This window comes from Anomaloglossus baeobatrachus, chromosome 4, assembly GCF_048569485.1.
Source record: "Anomaloglossus baeobatrachus isolate aAnoBae1 chromosome 4, aAnoBae1.hap1, whole genome shotgun sequence".
NCBI lineage: Eukaryota > Metazoa > Chordata > Amphibia > Anura > Aromobatidae > Anomaloglossus > Anomaloglossus baeobatrachus.
Genome location: NC_134356.1, coordinates 76151195 through 76176594, shown reverse-complemented (window position 1 = coordinate 76176594; position 25400 = coordinate 76151195). Strand labels below are relative to the sequence as shown.

The 25400-nt window shown below is 43.2% G+C and overlaps 1 protein-coding gene across 4 annotated transcripts in view; it reads left to right on the top strand.

Annotated features, from left to right (window-relative positions):
* Nucleotides 1–25400, top strand: part of LOC142303207 (protocadherin gamma-B1-like) — a 184571-nt gene that overhangs the window by 35504 nt on the left and 123667 nt on the right. The window contains exon 1 of one of the 4 annotated variants that reach the window (XM_075344406.1): nt 20108–22708. The exons of the other annotated variants lie outside the window; for them this stretch is intronic. Coding sequence (XP_075200521.1) covers nt 20285–22708 — 2424 coding nt within the window. The 5' untranslated portion in view covers nt 20108–20284. Of the gene's footprint in view, nt 1–20107; nt 22709–25400 lie in introns of those variants that run through there. 4 annotated transcript variants of the gene reach the window in all.

The window sequence follows — 25400 nt, the reverse complement described above, 5'->3', positions numbered from 1 at the left end:
GGCTGATGCGCCCTCCAGCCTGTGGCAGCTCTGCCCTGCAGTCATCTCTTATCGCGGCTCAGTAATAGGCTGCACTCAGAGCGGGCGGTCGTGCTCTATGGCTGCTCGCTCTGACATGTAGCAGAGCTGGATGTGTCTTCGCTGGATCTCGTGTGGATTACACCAGAGCTGGAGGGGTGTTTTGGGGTGTTGTGAAGGAGGAGGCTGCGTTTGTACTTTATTCCAAATAAAGGATTTCTCTGTGTCTTGTTTATTTACTGTAATTTACAGGTTTGTGATGCGGGTATCTCACAGACGCCCCTGCAATCACAAACCTAGGGTTTAGTAGCACCCGTGCACTGTTATTAACCCCTGCTATTACCTTGATTGCCACCGGACCAGGGCAATCAAGATGAGCCGATATTGCACCGGAATTGTCATATCTAATAGATGCGGCAATACCGGGCGGCTGCGGGCTGAGAATATACCAGCCCTCCAGCCAGCATTATCATGGCTGGGGATGAAAATTGGGGGAGACCGCACTTCGGGTTTTTTTTTTTAAATTATTTATTTAAGTTGAAAAAAACAAAACGCATGTGGTTTATCTTAGGCAGCAGTCACACTTGCGAGGGACTCCCACAAGTCTGACATCGCAGCATAGCCGCACACACATCTGACAGGAGCGTGCATGTGTGTTCTAGGTACATGCACGCTCATGTTCAGACAGTGGCAGACTGTGCCGTGTGATGTCATGTCAGACCCGCACGTGTCTGACATTGCATCATCCGCACACACTTGTGACAGGAGCGTGCATGTGTTTCTAGGTACATGCACACTCATGTTCAGACAGTGGCAGACTGTGACGGGTGATGTCATGTCAGACCCGCACGAGTCTGACATATCATCACTCGCACACTTCTGAGGGCTCTTGTACACTTGCGTACCGCTTCTGATGTGACAGCATCATAAGCGATATGCAAATGACCCTCTGCTGTGTGTGTCAGCCGAGGGTCATGCGACTGTGATGAGATCTTGCAATCGCATCACAGGAGCGGAGAAGAGGGGGAGCACATTCTCCCCATCTCCTCCGCTGTCTGTCTCTGCGTGCACCGGTGCAATTTCCTCGCATGACACACGGCTCACGCTGGCAGTACAGCAGAGCTGAGTGTCATGCGAGTGTCCCTGCTAGAGGTCAGTGAGAGCGGACCTCTGCTGTGGGGTGCGAGCCGACACTGAGGAGGGGAAGGGCTGGATCTGTGGAGGAGAAAATGTCACAGCCCAGCCTGTCACAGCCTCTGCTCAGTGTCTACACTCAGAGGTGGCAGCCGTGCTTTACGGCTGCTAGCTGTGACATGTAGCAGAGCCAGATGTGTCGCCGTGGGACGTGTGGATTTCGCAGGAGCCGCAGGGTGTTGGGTAATAAAGTGGTGAACAAGGACGTGTTTGTAATTTATTCTAAATAAAGGAATTTTGCTCTGTGTGTGTTTATTTACATTCATTTACAGGTTTGTGATGCGGGTATCTCACAGATGCCCATGCGATCACAAACCTATTACCCCGACTGGCACCGCATAACGCCTCCAGGAAGAGCCGTAAATGTACCGGGATTGCCACATCTAATGGATGCGGCAATACCGGGCGGCTGCAGGCTGAAATACCAGCTCCCAGCCAGCATTATCAGGGCTAGGGATGAAAATTAGAGGGGACCGCACGTCGGGTTTTTTAAATTTTTTATTTAAATATAAAAAAAAAAGCCGGAGTCACACTTGCGACAGATACACTGCTTTCCCCACCCACCGGCCGTCCTGCCGCCTGTGATTGGTTGCAGTCAGCTGACACGCTGCCACTCAGGGTGGGGGCGTGTCTAACTGCAACCAATGATACGTGCCGGTGGGCGGGCAAAACAATGAATATTGAATTGTGGGCTCCGGAAGAGAAAAACGTGACCCGGAAGAAGTGTGCCGCCATGTCAGTGAGTAAAACACGCGCGCTCCTACCTCCCATCCCCTCCACAAACGTTTTTAATCTCCAGATTCCGGTCCCCATTGACTTATATGGGCATCGGATTCCGGAGCGGATCAGACTTATTTTTAAGTCTGTCAGTGATCCGCCGTCCCCGGTTTTTCGGGCGTTCGATCAGCTCTATTCATGACTATTGTATTTGTTTTTATTATGTAAACCCCATTTCACATGTAAAACACCATGGAATAATTGGTGCTATAATATAAATAATAATAATACAGTGACTTATAATATGTGCCATAGCTATAGTAAGAGACATGGACCACACATCTAAAAATCATAAGTTGATCTAATGCTGCTAGGCAAAAATTTATGCAACTGATCATAAGGTTCTTAGTTTAAGATTCTGATATGACTGTATGAAGCCCACTGCCACGTCACGATGAACCTCTCTGTGGGTTCCTAACTTTGTTAAGCCTTAAAGTTGTGGTGTCAAGTGCCATCCATCATTGCGGCGAGGGTGCACCAGCAGGGCGGGTGACCTGGTGCCTCACAACACCCATGCTGCAAGGTTGAGTCCCCCAAAAGAATAATAGACAAAATAATTCTTTATTGAAAAAATATAATTAACCTCATAACGACGGCCGTACGACTTAAAGCGGCGGCAAAACAGGGTACTTATTCTGTTCCGCCGCTTTAAAGCGGCGGCCCGAAAAAACCCTGTAGCGCCCCCCAGCGACCGAAAATCTCGGGGGTTTCAGCTACCGGGGGTAGCTGAGACCCCCCAGATTATGAATCGGGGTGTTTTTTTTGGACCCCGATCATGTGATCGGCGGTATACACTGTATACCGACGAACATATGAAAAAAAAAGAAATGGCCGGTAAAACTGATTTCTTTTTCATCTGACATGATCAAACATGTCAGATGATAAAGAAATCTAAACCCCTAGTGCCCCCAAAGCCCCCGGTACCGGAGAGTCCCCCCACCACCCCTACCCCCCCTCCGGAGCACTCAAAATGGCGCCGAAGCGCACAGAAAACTGCCGCCGGCGCCGGCTCTGCATTCATTTCCCTCCGATCTGAAATGATCAAACATTTCAGATCGGAGGGAAATGTCCTCCCCCTGACCCCTCCTCCGGTCCACCGGAGCCCTCTGGTCACCGGAGCCCCCTCCGGTTCTCCAGAGCCACCACCCCCCTCCCCCCTCCGGAGCGTGGAAGATGGCGGCGCACAGCGCGCGGCCGCATTCATTCTGCTCTTTCTGCCGCATGTGACACGTCACATGCGACAGAAAGGTGTCCCCAGGTCCCGCTAGGTCACCCCCCGTCACCCCCCCCAGCCCCCGGTCATACGTTACCTGTCTGCTGGTGATCCGTCCCGCGATCACGCCGCCTCCTTCTTCTTCTTCTTCAATGCTGGCGGCGCATGCGCAGACAGCGGCTGTCAGCTGGACCCTGACGTCGCTGCTGCACAGGCTCCACTGTGGACCGGGGGAGGGTGAGTGCGGTAATCTGCAGTCACACTCCTCACATGGAGAGACTGCTGTTCCAGAAAATGGGGGGTACGTTCTGTGAGCGTGCCCCTCATATTCTGGAATGAGGTTACTGCAGGTCACTCTGCCCTAGGTTGGACCGGGGCAGTGTGAGTGCAGTATTCTCAGATTACTGCACCCACACTGCTCATGGAGAGCTTGTGTCAGGTTTCCGGGTTTTCCAGTTCTCTTTTGAATGAGCTTGCCCTCAGTTAACATGGAGTTTACTGTTCTGTTGCCCTACTTCCTGTCCAGCTGCTTAAAAGGCCGCCTCTAAGCTTAGTCCAGTGCCTGAGTATACTGCTTGCTGTGTGCTCCTGCTTTGCTGCTTCCAAATCCTGATTGCCTTTGGATCCTCCTGAAAGACTACCGACCGACTTTGGACCATACCCGGTTTCTTCAAGCTGTGCCCGGATTCCGTCTGCCATCTTCGGTCAGCACTCTGCCCGGTTTCCCTCCGGTTCGTAACCACTCTGGACTATCATCCCGTACGGACACTTCTGGACTTTACCACTTGCCCCTTGTGTCCCGGCTGCTGCGCATTTAGGCCTTCCGGGGTGATTGCTGGACAGTCCCTCTATAGGGGTTCGCTCTGGTGGTCTCCCTGGGGGAGTCCGGTGCGTGGCCCCGGGAATTCCCTTCGCTCTGTTTCGGGAAGGTATTTTGTGTGTTTGTTCTACTGTGTTTGTTCCGTTGTGTATCTACCGTGGTTACATATTATAAACATCTTGTACCCAGAACTCGTCTCTGGTTGTCATTGCCCTAACGCTATCGAAATCCTCAGAACATACAATAAGTATTACATTATACTCAGGCCAATAAGAGGATTTCGCTGGGGCAATGACTGAGACACGAGTAGATCAGCTCTTTTCCATGATTAACTCCTTGCAGCAGGAGATGGAGGCGGTGCAAACTAAACTTAGAGATGTGGAGGCACAGCTGGGCCATGATCACCAGGTACTGGGTCCGGCTATACAGGACTTGCAAGTCAGAGTGGAGGCTCAGGAAGCCGTCCCCACTACGTCCGTATCAGCTGCCGGTATGCCTAGGTTACCCCCATTCCGTTTCAATGGTGATCGTAGTCAGTTTCGTGGATTTGTTAACCAATGTATACTGTTTTTTGATGTACATGCTGATTATTACCGTTCTGACCGGTCAAAGGTGTTATGTATCATCATGTTATTAACCTCACGAGCACTGGCTTGGGCTAATCCTATGATAGAGAATCGGGATATCCGTTTAAATAACCTGGATAACTTTCTGACCGCAATGGCGCAAATGTTTGATGATCCGAATCGCCGTGCTACCGCTGAATCGGCTCTCCTTTCCTTACGTCAGGGAAAGCGTTCTGTCGTTGAATACGCCACTGAGTTCAAGAGGTTAGTGGTAGACACCGACTGGGGAAACAATGCATTATTGTCTGTTTTCAGAAAAGGTTTGTCCGGTACCATCAAGGACGAGTTAGTTCGTTCCGAATCTCCAGGGGATTTTGAACTGTTTCTCCAGCACTGTGTGCGCATTGATACCCGCTTGACGGAACGTAGACAGGAAAAATGGGCAGCTGTAAACCGTATAAACAATTTTGCGTTTCCTTCTAGAGAACCCGCTCTCAGGACGCCACGGGAGGCCGAGGACGTTCCTATGCAAGTGGACTCTCTGCAAAAACGAGAGACCAACGAACGTCGTGAACACCGGCTCCGTGAGCGTTTGTGTTTCTATTGCGGTCAATCGGACCATTTCTTGATCGACTGCCCGAAACGTCCAAATCGCCCAAATAAGGTATTGGCAGCCATGGCAGAGTGTGACCACACGGACGCAGAGTCCGATATCTCCGAGGCAAGTGGACACTTGGATGCGGTATTTCCCTTGACTGTAATGTCAACCTCACCGAAGGACTCAGAAGGGAAATATACCCATTGCTCACTTCCTATTCAGATCCGGTGGCAGGGACAGCTAATACCTACCTCTGCAATGATAGACTCTGGGGCAGGGGGAAATTTCATGGACTCTTCTTTTGCCAGGAAACACGGTATCCGGACTCAGCAAAGATCCTCACCGGTTACCATGGAGACGGTAGACGGGTCTCCGTTAATCTCTGGACCAGTTGATCGGGAAACAGTTCCACTAGAATGCGTGATGAAGCCAGGTCAGCAGGAGACCCTTGTTTTCATGATAATTTCTTCTCCTCATTTTCCGATTATTTTAGGTATTCCGTGGCTACGGTCTACAAATCCTGTCATCGATTGGGAGACTAAGGAAATATCCTTCCCACCCCAGAGTGGTCCGACCATTAGTCCAACTGTTCCGGTTCCAGTAACACCAAATGCGGAGGACACTGTACAGGTACCTGTTTTACCCCCGGTTTATCGTGACTTCGCTGATATATGCGACAAAAGAAAGGCCGATCGGCTTCCCCCGCATAGACCGTATGATTGCCCCATAGACTTACTCCCAGGGGCGGAGATTCCGTTTGGTCATGTCTACCCGTTGGCGGCACCTGAGCTGGAAGCACTAAAAGAGTACATTGATGAAAGTCTAGCCAAGGGATTTATTCGCCCGTCTACCTCACCAGCAGGGGCACCCATCTTTTTCGTGAAAAAGAAAGAGGGGACTCTGAGACCCTGTATTGACTACCGGGAACTGAATAAAATAACCATCCGGAACCGGTATCCGTTACCGTTGATTCCTGAGCTATTGGAGAGGGTCCAACAAGCAAAAATATTCACCAAATTGGATCTCCGTGGGGCATATAATCTACTTCATATACGTCCCGGAGACGAGTGGAAGACCGCGTTCCGATGTCGGTATGGACATTTTGAGTACCTAGTGATGCCTTTTGGACTTTGTAACGCTCCCGCGGCTTTCCAACATCTAGTTAATGACATTTTTAGGGATATCATGGACCAATTCATGGTGATTTATCTGGACGATATCCTAATCTTTTCTGATTCCCTACAGGAACACCAGGAGCACGTCAAGACCGTACTTACCCGACTGAGGGAAAACCACCTGTACATCAAACTGGAGAAATGCGAATTCCATTCCTCACAAATACAATTCTTAGGTTATGTCATCTCTCCTCAGGGATTGAACATGGAGTCTGGCAAGATACAAGCAATTCTAGACTGGCCGGAACCGGGAAACATCAAAGAGGTACAACGCTTTGTCGGTTTTGCCAACTTTTACCGGCGCTTTATCCGTAATTTTTCAGAGATCGTTCGTCCCATCACTCTGTTAACCAAGAAAGGACAGAAGTTTGTGTGGTCCGCCCAGGCCCAGGAAGCATTCCATCGTCTCAAGGTTTGTTTTACCTCAGCGCCAATATTGGTACATCCGAATCCCGCACTTCCCTTTATCGTGGAAGTCGACGCTTCCGACTACGCATTAGGGGCCATCCTTTCTCAAAGGACTGGGGACAAGAGTCTCTTGCATCCGTGTGCTTTCTTTTCCCGCCGGTTGTCCCCTGCAGAAAGGAACTATGACATTGCGGACAAGGAATTGTTGGCGATTATTTCCGCTTTCAAGGAATGTAGACACCACTTACAGGGAGCCGCGCAGCAAGTGATAGTACTCACAGATCATCGTAATCTGGAATTTCTTAAGTCTGCCAGGTGCCTGTCTCCACGGCAAGCCCGTTGGAGCTTATACCTTAACCAATTCAATTTTATTGTTACATACCGTCCAGGTTCACGTAATGGGAAAGCCGATGCCTTGTCCCGAATCCACGCCGTGGACTCCGTGCCTGGAACCCCGTCTCAGACCGTGTTATCGGATGCCAATTTCATTGGAGTAATCCAGGACCAGGACTTGTGGAAGGACATCAAGCTGGCCTATGATGGTGACGTATTCCTTGCTGCCCCCCCGAATGATGTAACTCTTGTTCTTCGGAATGGTGTGTGGTTGAGAGAGTGACGCATTTATGTCCCGGAGGCCGTAAGACTTCGGGTTCTCAAGTTGGTCCATGACTCCGTGTTGGCTGGTCATAGGGGGGTACAGAAGACGCAGGAATTTCTGAGCCGTTTTTTCTGGTGGCCTACCTGCTTAAAGGATGTAAAGGACTATGTCCACTCATGTGTGGTTTGTGCCCGGTGCAAGGTCCCTCGTGTGGCTCCTACGGGACTCCTTCAACCATTACCCGTGCCATCTCGCCCTTGGGGGTCTATATCAATGGATTTTATTGTGGAGTTGCCGGTCTCAGGCGGTCACAATACCATTTTAGTGGTGGTGGATCGGTTGACCAAAGCTGCTCACTTTATTCCGTGTACCGGTCTTCCCTCAGCCGCAGAGACAGTGGATTTGGTTATCCAGAATGTATTTCGATTGCATGGGGTACCAGACGAGATCATCTCTGACCGGGGCGTGCAGTTCACGTCTAGGTTCTGGAAGGGGTTTTGTACGGCACTCCAGATTGATGTCTGTTTGTCTTCTGCATACCATCCTCAGACAAATGGGCAAACCGAACGGACTAATCAAACCCTGGAACAATACCTTCGATGTTATGTCAGCCATCTGCAGGATGATTGGTTGAAGATGCTTCCGTTGGCGGAGTTCTCGTATAACAACACTCAGAGCAGCTCCACTAAGGTAACGCCCTTTTTCGCTAACTTGGGTTACCATCCGAATGTCTTGCCTAGGTCACCGGTTGCGGTTTCAGTGCCAGCGGTGGAGGACAGAGTGACAGAGCTACGACAAAATCTGGAGGTTCTAAAGGACACTGTGGCTACGGCTCAGGAGCGTTACAAGAGGTCGGCAGACACTCACAGGAAACCGGCACCCATGTATAAGGTAGGGGACTCTGTATGGTTATCCACCAAAAACCTGAGATTGGGTGTTCCTTCGCAGAAGCTGGGACAAAAATTCATCGGTCCGTTTAAGATCACCGGGATCGTGAGCCCTGTGGCCTGTCGGCTGCGGTTACCGCACCATCTAAAGGTACACCCGGTCTTTCATGTTTCTCTCCTCAAGCCCGTTTCTCCCAATACATTTCATGGTCGTGTCGTGCCTCCTCCTCCGCCTGTGATGGTCGACGGCGAGGAGCAGTTCGTGGTTGAGGACATTATTGACTCCCGGCTCCATCGTCGTCGGCTTCAGTATCTGGTACGTTGGCAGGGGTACGCCCCCGAGGACGATTCCTGGGAACCGGTGGGTAACATTCGGGCACCCCGGAAGATTGCTCAGTTTCATCGACGGTACCCGGACAAGCCAGGCCCTGATCCGTCCTGAGGCCGTCTCTGGGGGGGGGAGTAATGTCAGGTTTCCGGGTTTTCCAGTTCTCTTTTGAATGAGCTTGCCCTCAGTTAACATGGAGTTTACTGTTCTGTTGCCCTACTTCCTGTCCAGCTGCTTAAAAGGCCGCCTCTAAGCTTAGTCCAGTGCCTGAGTATACTGCTTGCTGTGTGCTCCTGCTTTGCTGCTTCCAAATCCTGATTGCCTTTGGATCCTCCTGAAAGACTACCGACCGACTTTGGACCATACCCGGTTTCTTCAAGCTGTGCCCGGATTCCGTCTGCCATCTTCGGTCAGCACTCTGCCCGGTTTCCCTCCGGTTCGTAACCACTCTGGACTATCATCCCGTACGGACACTTCTGGACTTTACCACTTGCGCCTTGTGTCCCGGCTGCTGCGCATTTAGGCCTTCCGGGGTGATTGCTGGACAGTCCCTGTATAGGGGTTCGCTCTGGTGGTCTCCCTGGGGGAGTCCGGTGCGTGGCCCCGGGAATTCCCTTCGCTCTGTTTCGGGAAGGTATTTTGTGTGTTTGTTCTACTGTGTTTGTTCCGTTGTGTATCTACCGTGGTTACATATTATAAACATCTTGTACCCAGAACTCGTCTCTGGTTGTCATTGCCCTAACGCTATCGAAATCCTCAGAACATACAATAAGTATTACAGCTTGCTCTTCCAGAAAATGGGGGATACGTTCCCTGAACGTGCCCCCCATATTCTAGAAGATCCAGAGTCAGCGTGGGACCTCCAAAATGGATTACAGCGACCGGAATTTCTTTATTTTCAATAAATTGGTAAAAGAGGAATGTTTCGGGGAGTTTTTTTTTCAAATACATTTTTTTTTTGTCTTTTTTTTTCTATTACTTGACTGGGTTAGTAATGTCGGGTATCTGTTCAGATGCCGTGACATCACTAACCCCAGGGCTTGATGCCAGGTGACATTACAGCTGGTATCAACCCCATATATTACCCCGTCTGCCACCGCACCAGGGCGCGGGATGAGCTGGGGCGAAGCGCCAGGATTGGCGCATCTAATGGATGCGCCACTTCTGGAGCGGCTGCGGCCTGCTATTTTTAGGCTGGGAAGAGTCCAATAACCATGGCTCTTCCCACCCTGAGAATACCAGACCCCAGCTGTCCGCTTCACCTTGGCTGGTGATCTAATTTGGGGGGGACCCCACGTTTTTTTTTAAAAAAAACGCCTGGGGAGGCCTCCAAATTGATCACCAGCCAAGGTGAAGCTGTCAGCTGTGGTTTGCAGGCTACAGCTGTCTGCTTTACCCTAGCTGGCTATCAAAAATAGGGGGGACCCCACGTCGTTTATTTTAATTATTAATTTTTTGGGGGGCTAAATACAAGGCTAGGCACCCTTTACTGCAACATGAAAGGCACTAAAGGGCGCCAGCTTAGAATATGCAGGGGGTGGGACGTTATATATGTTTGACATCTATCCATTCATCCTTTGTAGCATTTTAGGCTGTGTGCCCACAATCAGGGTTTGCAGCGTTTTGGGCGCAGAGTGTTTTCCCTGCATCCATAACGCTGCATTGTGCAGTAGAAGCACAGTGGAAGGATTTTTAGAAATCCCGTGCCCAATGTGCTTCTTTTCTCCGCAGCAAACACTGACCTGTGGCGCAGCTTCCTGAGCCTCAGCATGTCAATTTATGCTGCGGAGACAAGAGTGTTCTCTGCAGGTAGCATAGAGCTCCACAGCGGCCTGAACCCAAATCGTGGGCATGGGCAGCTGCGTTCTCCCGTGGACAACACTCACATCTCTGCAGGAAGGCTGACACTGTGTACTGGACGCCGTGTCGCTGGATCATGGCCACATAGCCTAACAGTGAGACATTTGTTGCTACAGCAACATTTTTGTGAAGTACCTGTGGATTCAAAATGCTTACTATACTCCTGAATAAAATCCAGTTTCCAAAATGGAGTCACTTGTGGGGGGTTTCTGCTGTATAGGTACCCAAGGGGCCCTGCAAATGTGACATGGTGCCCGCAATTTATTTTAACTTTTCCAGAATTCAAATGGTGCTCCCTCCATTCCAAGCCCTCCCATTTATCCAAACAGAGGTTTTTGGCCACATGTGGGGTATCCCTGTGCTCATAAGACATTGGATAACAACCTGTGGGGTCCACGGTTTGTTTTTGTCTCTTGAAAAAGTGAGAAATTTGATGCTAAAGCAACATTTTTGTGAAAAAAATGAAAATTTTCAATATGGCAACCTAAGCTTATCAAATTCTGTGAAGTACTCGTGGATTCAAACTGCTCAATATACACCTAGATAAAAGCCTTGAGGTGTCTTGTTTCCAGAATGGAGTCACTTGTGGGGGACCGCCACTGTTTAGGCACCTCAGGGGCTCTCCAAATGCAACCTGGCGTCCGCTATTGATTCCAGCCAATTTTGCAGTCAAATGGCACTCCTTCCCTTCCGAGCCCTGCCATGCGCCCAAACAGTTGATTTCCACCACATATAAGGTATCGCCCAACTCAGGAGAAATTGCACAATAAATGTTATGCTGAATTTTTTCCTTTTACTCTTGTAAAAAAAAAAGCTACCTGGTTGAAATAACAATTTTGTGGTAAAATTTTTATTTTTTTTTTTCATGGCTCAACGTTATAAACTTCTGTGAAGCACCTGGGGGTTCAGGGTACTCACCAAACATCTAGATAAATTCCTTGAGGGGCCTAGTTTCCAAAATGGGGTCACTTGTGTGGGGTTTCTGCTGTTTAGGTACCTTAGGGGACCTCCAAATGCGACATGGTGCCTGCAATCTTTTTCAGCCAAATTTCCTTTCCAAAATTCAAATATTGCTCCTTTCGTTCCAAGCCCTCCCATTTCTCCAAACAAAGGTTTCAGACCACATGTGAGGTATCACCGCGCTCATAAAAAAGTGGTTAACAAACCTTGAGGTCAAATTTTTGGAATTACCTCTTGTAAAAGTGAGAAAATTGATGCTAAAGCAACATTTTTGAGAAAATTATTAAAATTTTCAATATGACAACGTAACGTTAACAAAATCTGTGAAGTACCTGTGGATCTAAAATGCTCACTATACCCCTAGATCCAAGCCTTGAGGGGTCTAGTTTCCAAAATGGTGTCACTTGTGAGGGGTTTCTTCTGTTTAGGTACCTTAGCGGACCTGTAAATGCAACATGGTGCCCGCAATCTATTTCAGCCAAATTTGCTTTCCAAAATTCAAATATTGCTCCTTCTGTTCCGAGCTCTCCCATTTGTCCAAACAGAGGTTTCTGACCACATGTGGGGTATCGGCGCACTCATAAGAAAGTGGGGAACAAGTTTTGGGATCCATTTTGTTGTGTTATTTCTTCTAAAAGTGAATAAATTTGGGTTAGAGCAACATTTTTAGGTAAAATTTAATTTTTGCTTTTTTTCATTCCACATTGCTTTTGTTCATGTGAAGCACCTGAAGGGTTAATAAACTTCTTGAATGTGGTTTTGAGTACTTTGGGGGGTGCAGTTTTTAGAATGGTGTCACTTTTGGGTATTTTCTGTCATCTAGGCCTATTGAAGTCACTTCAAATGTGATGTGGTCCCTAAAAAAATGGTTTTGTAAATTTTGATGTAAAAATGAGAAATTGCTGATAAACTTTGAACCCCTCTAACTTCCTAACAAAAAAAAATTTTGTTTCCAAAATTGTGCTGATGTAAAGTAGACATGTGGGAAATGTTATTTATTAACTATTTTGTGTCACAGAAATCTCTGGTTTAACGGTATAAAAATTCAAAAGTTGAAAATTGCTAAATTTTCAAAATTTTTGCCAATATTCAATTTTTTTCATAAATAAACGCAAAAAATATTGTCCTAAATTTGGTACTAACATGAAGTCCAATATGTGAAGAAAAAACAATCTCAGAATCACCGGGATCCGTTGAAGCGTTCCAGAGTTATAACCTCATGAAGTGACACTGGTCAGAATTGCAAAATTTGGTCTGGTCATTAAGGTGAAAATTAGCTCCGTCACTAAAGGGTTAAAATAACAATAAAAGGGTGCTTCCAATGTGGAGGACTGGTGGTTCAGCCTAATTTACTGAGATCAAGCATGCAAACATTTTTAGAACAACATCAATAGCCTAAAAAGTATTATATATAATCCATTATATTTATTATGACCCTAAGGTTCAAGGAATGTATATATATTAATGTATAATGGTTCTAATAAATATAGCAAAATGACTATATATACTGTACAATAACTGAGACGCAAACATTAAGTACAATGGCTGCACAAAATCTAAAGAAAGGCTATATGGCTATATAACCCTACATTAGGACAAAAATTAAGCTAGGTTATTTAAACTATAGTTACAACAAAAGGCTGCTTAAACTATGGGTAATTCAAAACTGAAAATGATAACAGTCAGCGTATAACTGCATGAACTATTACTCAGAACAAAGTATAATGTCTGCAATGAGCACTATGCAGACTTCCTGTAGTATTGCCTAACCAAGTGGCATTACTAGCTATAAAATAAAAACGTTCTATAAAGGGTAAATTAGCAATTGTGTTGTTTGCTGAATGGCTGATCCCACGTCATTGGCCCTGAAGTGCTTTTCGTCGTCCTCCTTCATGGAGCGTCAATGACATCTCCAGGAAAAAGTGACCATCAGAGGATATCAAATGCAAAGAATTGGAAATATTTTGTATGTGTTATTACAGAAAATCTGAAGCATTAACTGGATACTGTAAGACACAGGACCCTTATATTGACTTTTTGCAGCATAACTACTAAGATCCAATTTTTTCTTAGTAAAGAAAAAAATAAATCCATATAATGAAACCTCCCATTGCATTATATTAAAAGCCGTTGATTGTTTCCTTTACGGTCTTCTCACACTGGAGTATAAAACGGACGAGTGCAATGGGAAAAAAAATTGCATTGCACTCTGACCAATGTTAGTCAATGAGGAAGCGCAGATCTGCGAGTTTTCCCTTAGCTTAAATTGGACTGAGGAAAAAAAATTGCAGCATGCTATGAGTGGACTCATCTATCGGACATGACTTGTCAACGCATGTCAATGGGATTGTGAGAAAATATCGGATTCCATATGGACCATCCATATGTCATCCACTTTTTACAGATACATTACCATTCTGTAGTGTAGAACACTGTAAATGGTCCTGCAAATGATCGTAGAATAATAGCTACTGAGAAAAAAAACACATGACATACGGGTTTTAGGCGAAAAGAAATCACACACTTCCATATCACTCACATGACAAAAGATTACCCATATGTATTATACTATTTCAAATTTTCAGGAATGTAATCAACCCAGATTTTTTAACACGTTTGAAAGTACCAATACGCAACTGATTCATTGATTGCTATTACTTTTCTGTGGATCATTTTCTATTTTTGTGGGATGGAGCATTGTAGGTCCTTGTTAGAGATGAGCAAACCTTTGAGCTTCGGTTCGCTGGCAAAAAACGAACCAAATCTCCATTGGTCCAAACGGCCCGAAGAGGTTCGGAATCCCTGATTGACAGTTTGAGTCTCCGCCCACATACAGCCTGCCATAAGCAGATCACTTCCAGTGGAGGGTGGGCGGGCTTTTTCAACCCTTTTTTGTTGTTCACTACATCCGATTACACTTTTGTTACCCCCAGTGTAAGTCATTCAAACACTGCAAGTGGCTCGCACTGAGCTGAGCACCAAGCACAGCGATGCTCAAGCAAGTTAAGTTCACACGTAAAGCATCCAAACTCCAAACCCAAGCTCTGTTTTTTAAAGCTGGTGTTCGGTTCGAAAACCAAACCTCGGGTTCGCTCATCTCTAGTCCTTATCCGAAGAATTCAAAGGCTGAATTATGTAATTATTGGGGGGCTAAAGGATACTACTTTTGTGCTATGTCTTCTGTACAGAATATTGTGGGGAAAGTTCAAAAATGTTTTTTCTCCACACACTCTGTAATTGTGAAACATTCTAGATGAAAAAAAACATAATTAAAAAAGTCATACATTTGCTAGTTAAATAAAAATGTAGAATTTTGGGGCACTCAGTTTTTATTCTTACCTCTTTATGTCATATAAAATATTCGCCTCATTTACTAAAATTGTCTAATAATAATAATTACTTTTGTTAACTACTGCAAACAAATAAAATTCCAGGTTTTATTATTCCAGAGCACCATTAGACATGATATCTGAGCAATGATTGGCTTAAATGAGCAACAAGGCTCGTTTTGATATAAATAAAGCCCTGTGTGCCTATGAAGTGTGATCTGTATTCAAGGAGGTTTTGAAAGTATTTAATGTCCTTAACCAAGAGGGAAAGAATGTCTTGGGGTTAAAAAAAAGGTGTAAAGAAAAAAGCTATATTACAAGAGGTCATGAAGAATTTTAGTTAAGAGCAAATAATTGAAAAGTTCTTTAGTTTTCAGAAGAAATGTCTTCAGGAAGAACATAATAATTTGGATCCTACAGAAATAAAAAGAAAGTTCTATGTGAAATTAATTTTCATTTAACCTCATAACGACGGCCGTACGACTTAAAGCGGCGGCAAAACAGGGTACTTATTCTGTTCCGCCACTTTAAAGTGGCGGCCCGAAAAAAACCTGTAGCGCCCCCCAGCGACCGAAAATCTCGGGGGTTTCAGCTACCGGGGGTAGCTGAGACCCCCCAGATTATGAATCGGGGTGTTTTTTCTGGACCCCGTTATTGCGATGTATACCGGCGTCAACATTAAAAAAAAATTAATGGCTGGTAAAATTGATTTATTTCTCATCTGACGTGATCAAACATGTCAGATGAGAAATAAATATGAGCCCTTAGTGCCCCCAAGGCCCCCGGTACCGGAGAAATCCATCCAACCCCCCCTCTGGAAAATCGAAGATGGCGCCGACGCGCGCTGAAAACTCCCGCCGCCGGCTCTGCATTCATTTCCCTCCGATCTGAAATGATCAAACATTTCAGATCGGAGGGAAATGTCCTCCCCCTGACCTCTCCTCCGGTCCACCGGAGCTCTCTGGGTCCCCGGAGCCCCCTTTGGGGGACCAAAGAGAGGGATCTGGAGAACTGGAGTTCTCACCACCGTTCCCAGTCTCTCTCCCACCCGATCTGGGATCCCCCGTTCCCCCAATCCCCTCCCCTGTACCTCAATAAAAAAAAATCACCGGTCCCCCGGTCCCCCGCGGCCCTCCGCGGCCCCCCTTCTTCTCTTCTCCGGGAAAATGGCGGGCGCATGCGCAGTGTGCTTGGCATAATCTGCCTCCTGCACCCGGCAACAAAAAAAAAATTCTGATTGGCCGTTTTTGATTTGAATACTGCGATAGATCCTATCACAGTAGTCAAAATGCCAATATTTGAAAATATGGCAGCACTTAGGTCTGCCTTTCTCCTCTCTCCCCTGTAGTTGATCTGGGAGAGAAGAGAGAGAGACTACGTGCTGCCATATAGAGAGAAAAAGTTATAAATTCACAAAGATCATCATAATCAATTCCCAATTTTTCTGATCACCCCCCTGTGATCATCCCCCCCTCCATCATTCCGTCATCCCTCGCTGCGTCATTCCCCTAAATATTTTTTTTTATAATCTTTATAAAAATATTTAGGGTTTATATAAAAAAAAAAAAAAAGAAAAAAATACTAGTGTTAGGTTTAGGTTTATTATTGTTAGCCAGGGATAAAAACAAAAACCATGGCCCGCAGAATGTTTACGGCAGAGCAAGCGTACTCACTGCTTGCCTCCGGCAGTTCTGGGTCAGAGACCGAATCGGCCTCAGAAAGAGAGTTTTCGGATAGCGGTGACGATTCGGCTTCTTCCACGGGGTTCCACACCCCGCCAGTCGCCACTGCTGAAGCATCAGGGGCAGGACCTAGTTCTGCAGTCCCCCATGCTCTCTGGTACCCCGACCCGTCCTTTACCCCACAAATTCCCCCTTTCATAGGAGACCCTGGCATCAAAATAAATGTCACCAATTTTGCCCCACTGGATTTTTTCCAAATTTTTGTTACCCAACAAGTACTTGAGCTCATCACCCACCACACCAACTTATACGCCCGCCAATATATTGCCCAAAAGCCAACATCTGTCCATTCCCGGTCCTGGATCCCCACAAGTGTCCCGGAAATCAAAACATTTTTAGGGGTCTAGTTTCCAGAATGGCATCACTTGTGAGGGGTTTCTGCTGTTTAGGTACCTTATCGGACCTGTAAATGCAACATGGTGCCCGCAATCTATTTCAGCCAAATTTGCTTTCCAAAATTCAAATATTGCTCCTTCTGTTCCAAGCCCTCCCATTTGTCCAAACAGAGGTTTCTTACCACATGTGGGGTATCACCGCGCTCATAAGAAAGTGGGTAAAAAGTTTTGCAGTCCATTTTGTTGTGTTATTTCTTATAAAAGTGATTATATTTGGGGTAGAGCAACATTTTTAGGTAAAATTTTATTTTTTGCTTTTTTAATTCCATATTGCTTTAGTTCCTGTGAAGCACCTAAAGGGTTAATAAACTTCTTCAATGTGGTTTTGAGTACCTTGAGGGGTGCAGTTTTTAGAATGGGGTCACTTTTGGGTATTTTCGGTCACCTAGGCCTCTCAAAATCACTTCAAATGTGATGTGGTCCCTAAAAAAAAGGTTTTGAAAATTTTGATGTAAAAATGAGAAATTGCTGATGAACTTTGAACCCTTCTAACTTCCTAACAATTTTTTTTTTTTTTCCAAAATTGTGCTGATGTAAACTAGACAAGTGGGAAATGTTATTTATTAAGTATTTTGTGTCACAGAACTCTCTGGTTTAACGGTAAAAAAATTCAAAACTTGAAAATTTCAAATTTTTCAAAAATGTTGCCAAAATTCATTTTTTTTCACAAATAAATGCAAAAGATATTGTCCTACATTTGGTACTAACATGAAGTCCAATATGTGACAAAAAAACAATCTCAGAATCACTGGGATCCGTTGAAGCGTTCCAGAGTTATAACCTCATGAAGGGACACTGGTCAAAATTGCAAAATTTGGTCTGGTCATTAACCCCTTAACGACCCATGACGTACTAGATACATCATGGATCGTGTGCCAGCAAGCCCCGCCCCCTGCCGCCGGCAGGCGGCGGCGAGACGTGCACATATCAGCTGTTATCAACAGCTGATATGTGTGCCTGCTAGCCGCGGGTGGAATCGCTTCCACCCGCGGCCATTAACCCCTTACATTTCACTGCCAAAGTCTTGGCAGCGATATGTATATGGGCGCTGCCATGACAGTGACTTACCCCGCCCCCACCGGAAGTCACGTGACATGATCACGTGACTTTCGGCGGTTGCCATGGTAGCACAGGGTCATGTGATGACGCCTGTAGCTAACATGAGTCACTTCCTCTCAATGCCGGAATACAGCCGGCATTGAAAGTGAAGCAGCAAATCTGCAGTTCTCAGCTCTGTAGCTGAGATCTGCAGATAGTGCAGAGCGATCGGATTGCTGATCGCAATAGCCCCCTAGGGGGACTAGTAAAATAAAAAAAGAAGTAAAAAAAAAGTTTTAAAAAATTAAAAAAAAATAAAAAAACCTAAAAGTTCAAATCACCCCCCTTTCACCCCATTGAAAATTAAAGGGTTAAAAAAATAAAAAAATACACACATATTTGGTATCGCCACGTTCAGAAATGCCCGATCTATCAAAACATAAAATCAATGAATCTGATCAGTAAACGGCATAGCGGCAAAAAAATTCCAAACGCCAAAATTACGTTTTTTGGTCGCCGCAAATTTTGTGCAAAATGCAATAACAGGCGATCAAAATGTAGCATCTGCGCAAAAATGGTACCGTTAAGAACGTCAGGTCGAGACGCAAAAAATAAGCCATCACTGAGCCTCAGATCCTGAAAAATGAGAACGCTACGGGTTTTGGAAAATGGCGCAAAACGTGCGCCACGTTTTTTGGACAAGCTTGTGAATTTTTTTTAACCCCTTAGATACAAGTAAACCTATACATGTTTGGTGTCTACAAACTCGCACTGACCTGAGGCATCATACTCACACATCAGTTTTACCATATAGTGAACACGGTGAATAAAATATCCCAAAAACGATTGTACAATCCCACTTTTTATGCAATTTTTCCGCACTTGGAATTTTTTTGCCGTTTTCCAGTACACTATATGGTAAAACTTATGGTTTAATTTAAAAGTACAACTCGTCCCGCAAAAAGCAAGCCCTCATATGGCAAGATTGATGGAAAAATAAAAAAGTTACGCCTCTCGGAAGAAGGGGAGCAAAAAACAAAAACGCAAAAACGGAAAGTGCCCGGGGGCTGAAGGGGTTAAGGTGAAAATTAGCTCTGTCACTAAGGGTTTAAAAGCCAATGAGACAATATCTCTTTTTGGACAAAATATATGTTTGTATAGATGTACATAATCCTTACAGATACACATTCTAAGAAATATCCAATGGACCTTTTTCTCCTCATTGGTCTGTTGGTAGGCTTCTCGCTTGGGGTGCAAACTGTCCTGGGTTTGAATCCCGGACAGGGCCCAAAGACTCTGTTGGCTGCGGCCATTCAGTCCTTCCAATACTCGGTAATACCTGTTTCTCCTCATTGGTCCAGTGGTAGGCTTTTCGCTTGTGCTGCGAGATGTCCTGGGTTCAAATCCTGGACAGAGCCTATAGACTCTGTGGGGCTGTGGCCAATTGGTCCTTCAAATGCTTGGTGATACAAACATCCAATGGATGCCTGAATCTTCTGATGCAAACAGGCTACTATTTTCAAATTTTGGAGGAATTGCAAAGCTGCAGGTACTTTTTTTCAGCAGTCAGCAGATGGCACTATTTTAATATTTTGTTTTTTAAACCTGCACAGTGTGAGCCTTGTTGGCTTGGTTGTGTCAGATGTTTCCTGTGTTCTCTATATTGTGATAATGAAAATAATAGTTGCTGCATGTTCCACATAAAACAATTTATTCTTTCATAGTGTGAAGGATGAATGATTCTGATATAATTTGAAATCTGCAAGATAAAAAAATATACATTTAAACTTTTTCGATTGCAGTTAATCATGCTTTTAAATCCCTCTTTTATGCCATGTTTAAACTTGATGAAAATGTAATTTCTCATTTATTCTTTGTATCAATGCAGCTATGTTTAACTTTTTTTATACCTGTAAGGATATATTTTTTATAAACTTTTAAAGAAATAACTTTTCTTTGGTGTTTTCAATGGCTAGTTTTTCCAGTTTTATTAAAACTGCACGCTGTATCAGTTAAAGGATAAAATAAAGACAATTTTAGAAATATTTAATATATGTTTTTATAATAGAAAAGACAAAAATAAATGTGTTTAGTAATTCTAATTTACAATTTAGAAAGAGATTGCAATTCTAAATTTTCGCCTCTGAGCGCCGCTGTTTAACCATAAAGGAGAAAAATGCTCAACAAGAAACATACCGGTATTTTCCTTTGTCACATACATTGCTGATCTGCAGAAAGAAACACAGACATTTTCTGGATTCTCCTGGACACAGATACAATTTGAAAATATAAAAATATGATGAAGATGTTTCTGTTTCACAATTGCATTGGATGATTATGTATTACTGGATATTTTTTGGGGAAAAATATCTCTGAAGATGGACAAGATGGATTCTCCTATAGTGCACTGTACAGGAATCAGATGGCAAGTAATATATGTCTTGTTTTCTTACCTTTGTTACTCAGTCTCTGGTCAGATTCATTATTCTATTGTAGAAGAAATGAGGAAAGACTCTGTTATAGCAAATATTGTAGATGACCTTGGATTAGATATTAATCATCTCTCATCTAGAAAACTGAGGATTGTATCCAGAGCTTCAGAGAGATATTTCTATATAAATTTGGACAATGGAAATCTGTATATAAAGGACAGGATAGACAAAGAGACATTGTGTGGTACGGAGGCTTCATGTTTCCTAACCTTTGATGCTGTGGTTGAAAATCCTTTCAATGATTTCAACATTAAAGTTCAAATTCAGGATATAAATGATAATTCTCCACAGTTCTATCATAACACAATTACTTTGGAAATAATTGAATTTACATCACCAGGAGCAAGATTTGCTTTACAAAGTGCAGAAGATCCAGATATTGGTAGTAATTCAGTGCAGACATACAAGCTCAGTGATAATCAGTATTTTACACTTACTGAGACTATTAAAACAGATGGGAGTAAATATCCAGAGCTTGTACTAGAGAAACCATTAGATCGAGAGAAACAAGACATTCATAGATTAATACTAACAGCTTTAGATGGAGGAAATCCTATCAGGTCTGGTACAACATTATTAAAGATCATTGTTATTGATGCCAATGACAATGCCCCTATATTTAGTCAAGATATGTATAAAGTCACCTTAAAGGAAAACAGCCCAGTTAATTCTACAGTGATCATGTTGAATGCTACAGACAATGATGAAGGAGTCAATGCACAGATCACATATTCTTTCATTAAAACATTTGGTAAAATCCATCATACAGGAATATTCAGCATTAATCCAACTAGTGGTGAAATCAAGATCAATGGAAACTTGGATTTAGAAGTGACAAAGAATTATGAATTGTCAATACAAGCCAAGGATGGAGGAGGCCTTGTAGCTCATTGTAAGGTTCTGGTGGACATCATAGATGTAAATGACAATACTCCTGAGATATCCATCACCTCATTATCTTCTCCAATTCCTGAAGATTCTACATCTGGAACAATGATCGCTCTGATCGAAGTTCATGATCAAGATTCTGGAGATAATGGCAATGTTGACTGCCAAATTGTCGAAGATGTTCCTTTTAATTTATTGTCATCAAACAATTACTATAGACTTGTTTTAAGTGGTGCTATAGATAGAGAGAAAACATCTTCCTATAATATCACCATTATTGCTACAGATAGAGGATTGCCCCCACTTTCCAGTACACGAGTTCTCAGATTAGATATCTCAGATGTCAATGACAACCCACCAATATTTGCTAAATATTCTTATGTGGCTTATGTGACAGAGAACAATCTACCAGGAGCTTCAATATTCAGTATACAAGCCTCAGATTCCGACACTGAAGACAATGCCAAAATAATTTATTCAATCTCCAACACTATTTTAGAAACTCCATCAATGACGTCTTTTCTCTCCATCAATATAGAGACTGGAGTTCTTTATGCTCAAAGATCATTTGATTATGAACAGAACAAGGAGTTTATAATGGAAGTCACAGCCTCAGACAATGGATCCCCCTCTCTGAGCAGCAATGTTACATTATTAATCCACATAGTGGACCAGAATGATAATGCACCAAAGATCTTATACCCATCATCACCAGACACTGGTGGGTCAGTTGTGTTTGAGATGGTGCCTTTTGTTTCTGAGCCTGGTTCTTTAATAACTAAAGTGGTAGCAGTGGATGCAGACTCTGGACATAATTCCTGGCTCTCTTATCACTTTATTCACGTGTCAGATCAAAATCATTTTGTGATTAGTGAGCGCACAGGGGAGATCAGAACATCACGTATCTTTAACGAAAAGGACATGCTGAATTACAAGGTTGTAGTGATGGTGAAGGACAATGGACATCCCATTCTCTCTGCTACAGCCACCTTAAGTCTTATTATTGCAGATGACTTTCAGCAGGTTGTTCCTAAGCTCAGCAACAAACTGAAAGATGAAGAAACTCAAAGCAACTTACAGTTATACTTAGTGGTTGGACTTGCACTTATTTCACTACTCTTTATAATAACTGTGATGGTGGCGATTATATCCAAATGTAAGCAGCCAAAACCATTACCAGCCTTCTCTTCTCTTGCTACAAATCTGTATCCTCCAATTGATCCCAGGACATTCTCCATGTACAGTGATGGATCGTTACCTTTACCATATTCATATAATATGTGTGTGGCGCTAGATCCCGCTGATGGTGACTTTACTTACATGAATCCAACTGGAAATATTCCTGTGGAAAATCTGATTGATGCTGATAACACAGAACAAGGAACTGAATGTTTCAATGAAACATCTCCAACTACTGAACAAGTAAGATGTTTTAATTTTCTGCTTATGGTATTAAGTTCTGGGATATCTACATTATGATTTCTAGAGCTATTTGTTCTTCCATATGAATTTTATTTAGAGCTAACTTCAAAGCTAATCACTTGCTAGTTGTGTTTACTTTCTATGTGTAGAATCTAAAATGTAGAGGTTTTAGTCTTGCTAAAGGTGCTGTTTTGAAGCTGAAAAGTTTACAAAAATAAAAAAAACTTTCTCTATAGTGGTATCTAGTAGTATCTACCGCTATGGTGCATTGCAAAAGGTAAAATATGCATAAAATATGCATATTCACGAAAAATTAACATGATGCATATTTCAAATCTAAAGCATTGGTCAATTTACACTGCATATATTTTTTTAAAAAGAAGGATGAAGCTTCCTAAAATCATCTGTGCAATATGAGTATTATAAAACACAAAGTGCCTTACACCAAATTTTAAATACTATTAAAATGACATAATTTTCTTTTAGTTTTTGATTTGGAAGAATCTAATAAATGACATTGCACATGCCACTTGATTTAAAAAAAAAAAAAACAAAACGAAAAAAGAAAAGTTGTTTCCTATGGACAATTGATTCATCATTTACTATTAAAGCTTTCTATGGATCATTTTCTTTTTTTTAGGTAAAGCATTGTATATACTTACTGTATATGAGGAACTGATATGCTGTATTATGAGGTTCAAATTGTCAAGCTCAGTATCAGTGTGCTAGACTTTCTATATATGATACCGAAGGGAAGATTGTAAATTTCTTATGTCCATAAAATCTAGAATTATATTATGCCCTAGATAGGGAAACAGATAATTAAAATATATAATAGTTATATGTTGTAGAATTTAAGGGTTTTCAATTTTCAGCCTTCAAATTGTACGACCTTTGGTAAGTCATGCATTCCTTGAGTTTCCGTTACTAAAACTGTCTAATAAAAAATATCCTTTTACCTTCATCAAAAAATATGTATTATTACTTTTATTATTTATTAAATCAACATTTATTATTCCAAAGAAGTATTAGAGATGGAAAATGAGCCCTGGTTGTTATAACCAACAATGATTAAGGACTTGTTTTTACTTATTGTCCGAAATGCGTAACGTGCCCTTCTGCGTGTTCTCTCAATTTTGGATCTTTTGCAATTTTAGATGTCCAATAAAATTTTTATATTTTAATATTTCCGATTATTTTGTTGCCGGGTCCATCCTTCACCTTTTCTCAGATAAGCAACAACACCAGTGTTCCAGGTAGATGCTATTAACATATAAGGCTTTCTGTGCTTACAGATATAGTGTGTAATGCATTTAAAGTATGTTTTCCAAGACTATAATTTCCAAGAGTTTGAGAAAGTACAGGAGTTCAAATATTATTAAAGAAAAGTAACTAAATATTTGGGAGCATAAAGAATCTTAGTTATGAGCCAAAAGACAATTAAATGTATCTTGTTTTAAGAAGAGATATTTCATGGAAGAACATGAATAATTATGACAGCTACAAAAAATAATTGAAAAATATATGTTTCTTGTAATATTCCCTTTAAAGACAATAAGTTGATGTCTTAATCTGGTAATTATTAAAATTCAATCTCTAGAGTAGCCTTCTTTTTTGGCCAGATCAGCTGTGAATCTGTACATAGTCTTACAGTAATTCATAGAAGGAGCAGTTGATTGTTTACAAAATGGTTTTGTTTTCTGAAATATATGCTTAAAATTTTTTTAAAAAATTGTAAAATATACATAGCCAGAAATATCCAACATAAGTCTTGAATAGTGATGGGCTGACCCGGACTGTAAAAGTCCAGATCAGCACAGTTTGAAAAGTATCATGGTGCTGATCCTGGGCCCGGAAATCTCAGAGAACTCTGGCTAATAATTGGCTTCTGGCAACTCGGGAATTTAAAAAAAGGATAGGAAAAATAAGAATCAAGAAAGTGTGCTATACATATTGAGTCTCCGGGGGACTGTAACTGCTTCCAAGCTGCTCACTCTTCTTCCGGGGCTGCTCATTATTGATCATCCATATTCACTGCTTCCCCTGCCCACTGGAAGTCCTAGTGTCTGTGATTGGTTGCAGTCAGATGCGCCCACAGCCTGTGTGAAAGTGTCTGACTGCTTGCAATCACAGATTATGTCTGCTGTTCACTATCATGGTATAAAATAAATAAATGTAAAAAAATTGATGTCACCTCACATCAGGTTCCCTGTAATCACAGGTGAAGGACCATGGGAACCTCGAGTTGTGACCGCAAATAACCTGAGTGATGTCACAACTCATTGCGTCATCGCGGGGCTCAGTCTCTGCCTGAAGCCCAAAGTGGGTGATCATTATTCTATAGCCACACTCGCTTTGCCTTCAAAAATAGCAAAGCTGGAATAATCATGGGACCTCGTGTGGATTACGTCAGACCTGGGTGTTTGGAGGTTAATAAATTGGGGAAAGAGGGTGCTTTTTGTCTTTTATTTCAAATAAAGGATTTTTCGGCGTTTGTGTTTATTTACTTTCACTTACAGATTAGTAATGGGGGGGTCTCATAGATACCTCCCATTACTAATCTAGGGCTTAGTAGCAGCGGTGGGCTGCTATTAACCCCTTATTACTAGAGATGAGCGAACCGGTCCCGGTTCGGCTCGAGGCGGTTCGCCGAACGGGGGGTCTGGCTCGAGTTCGGCTCGTCGAACGTTCG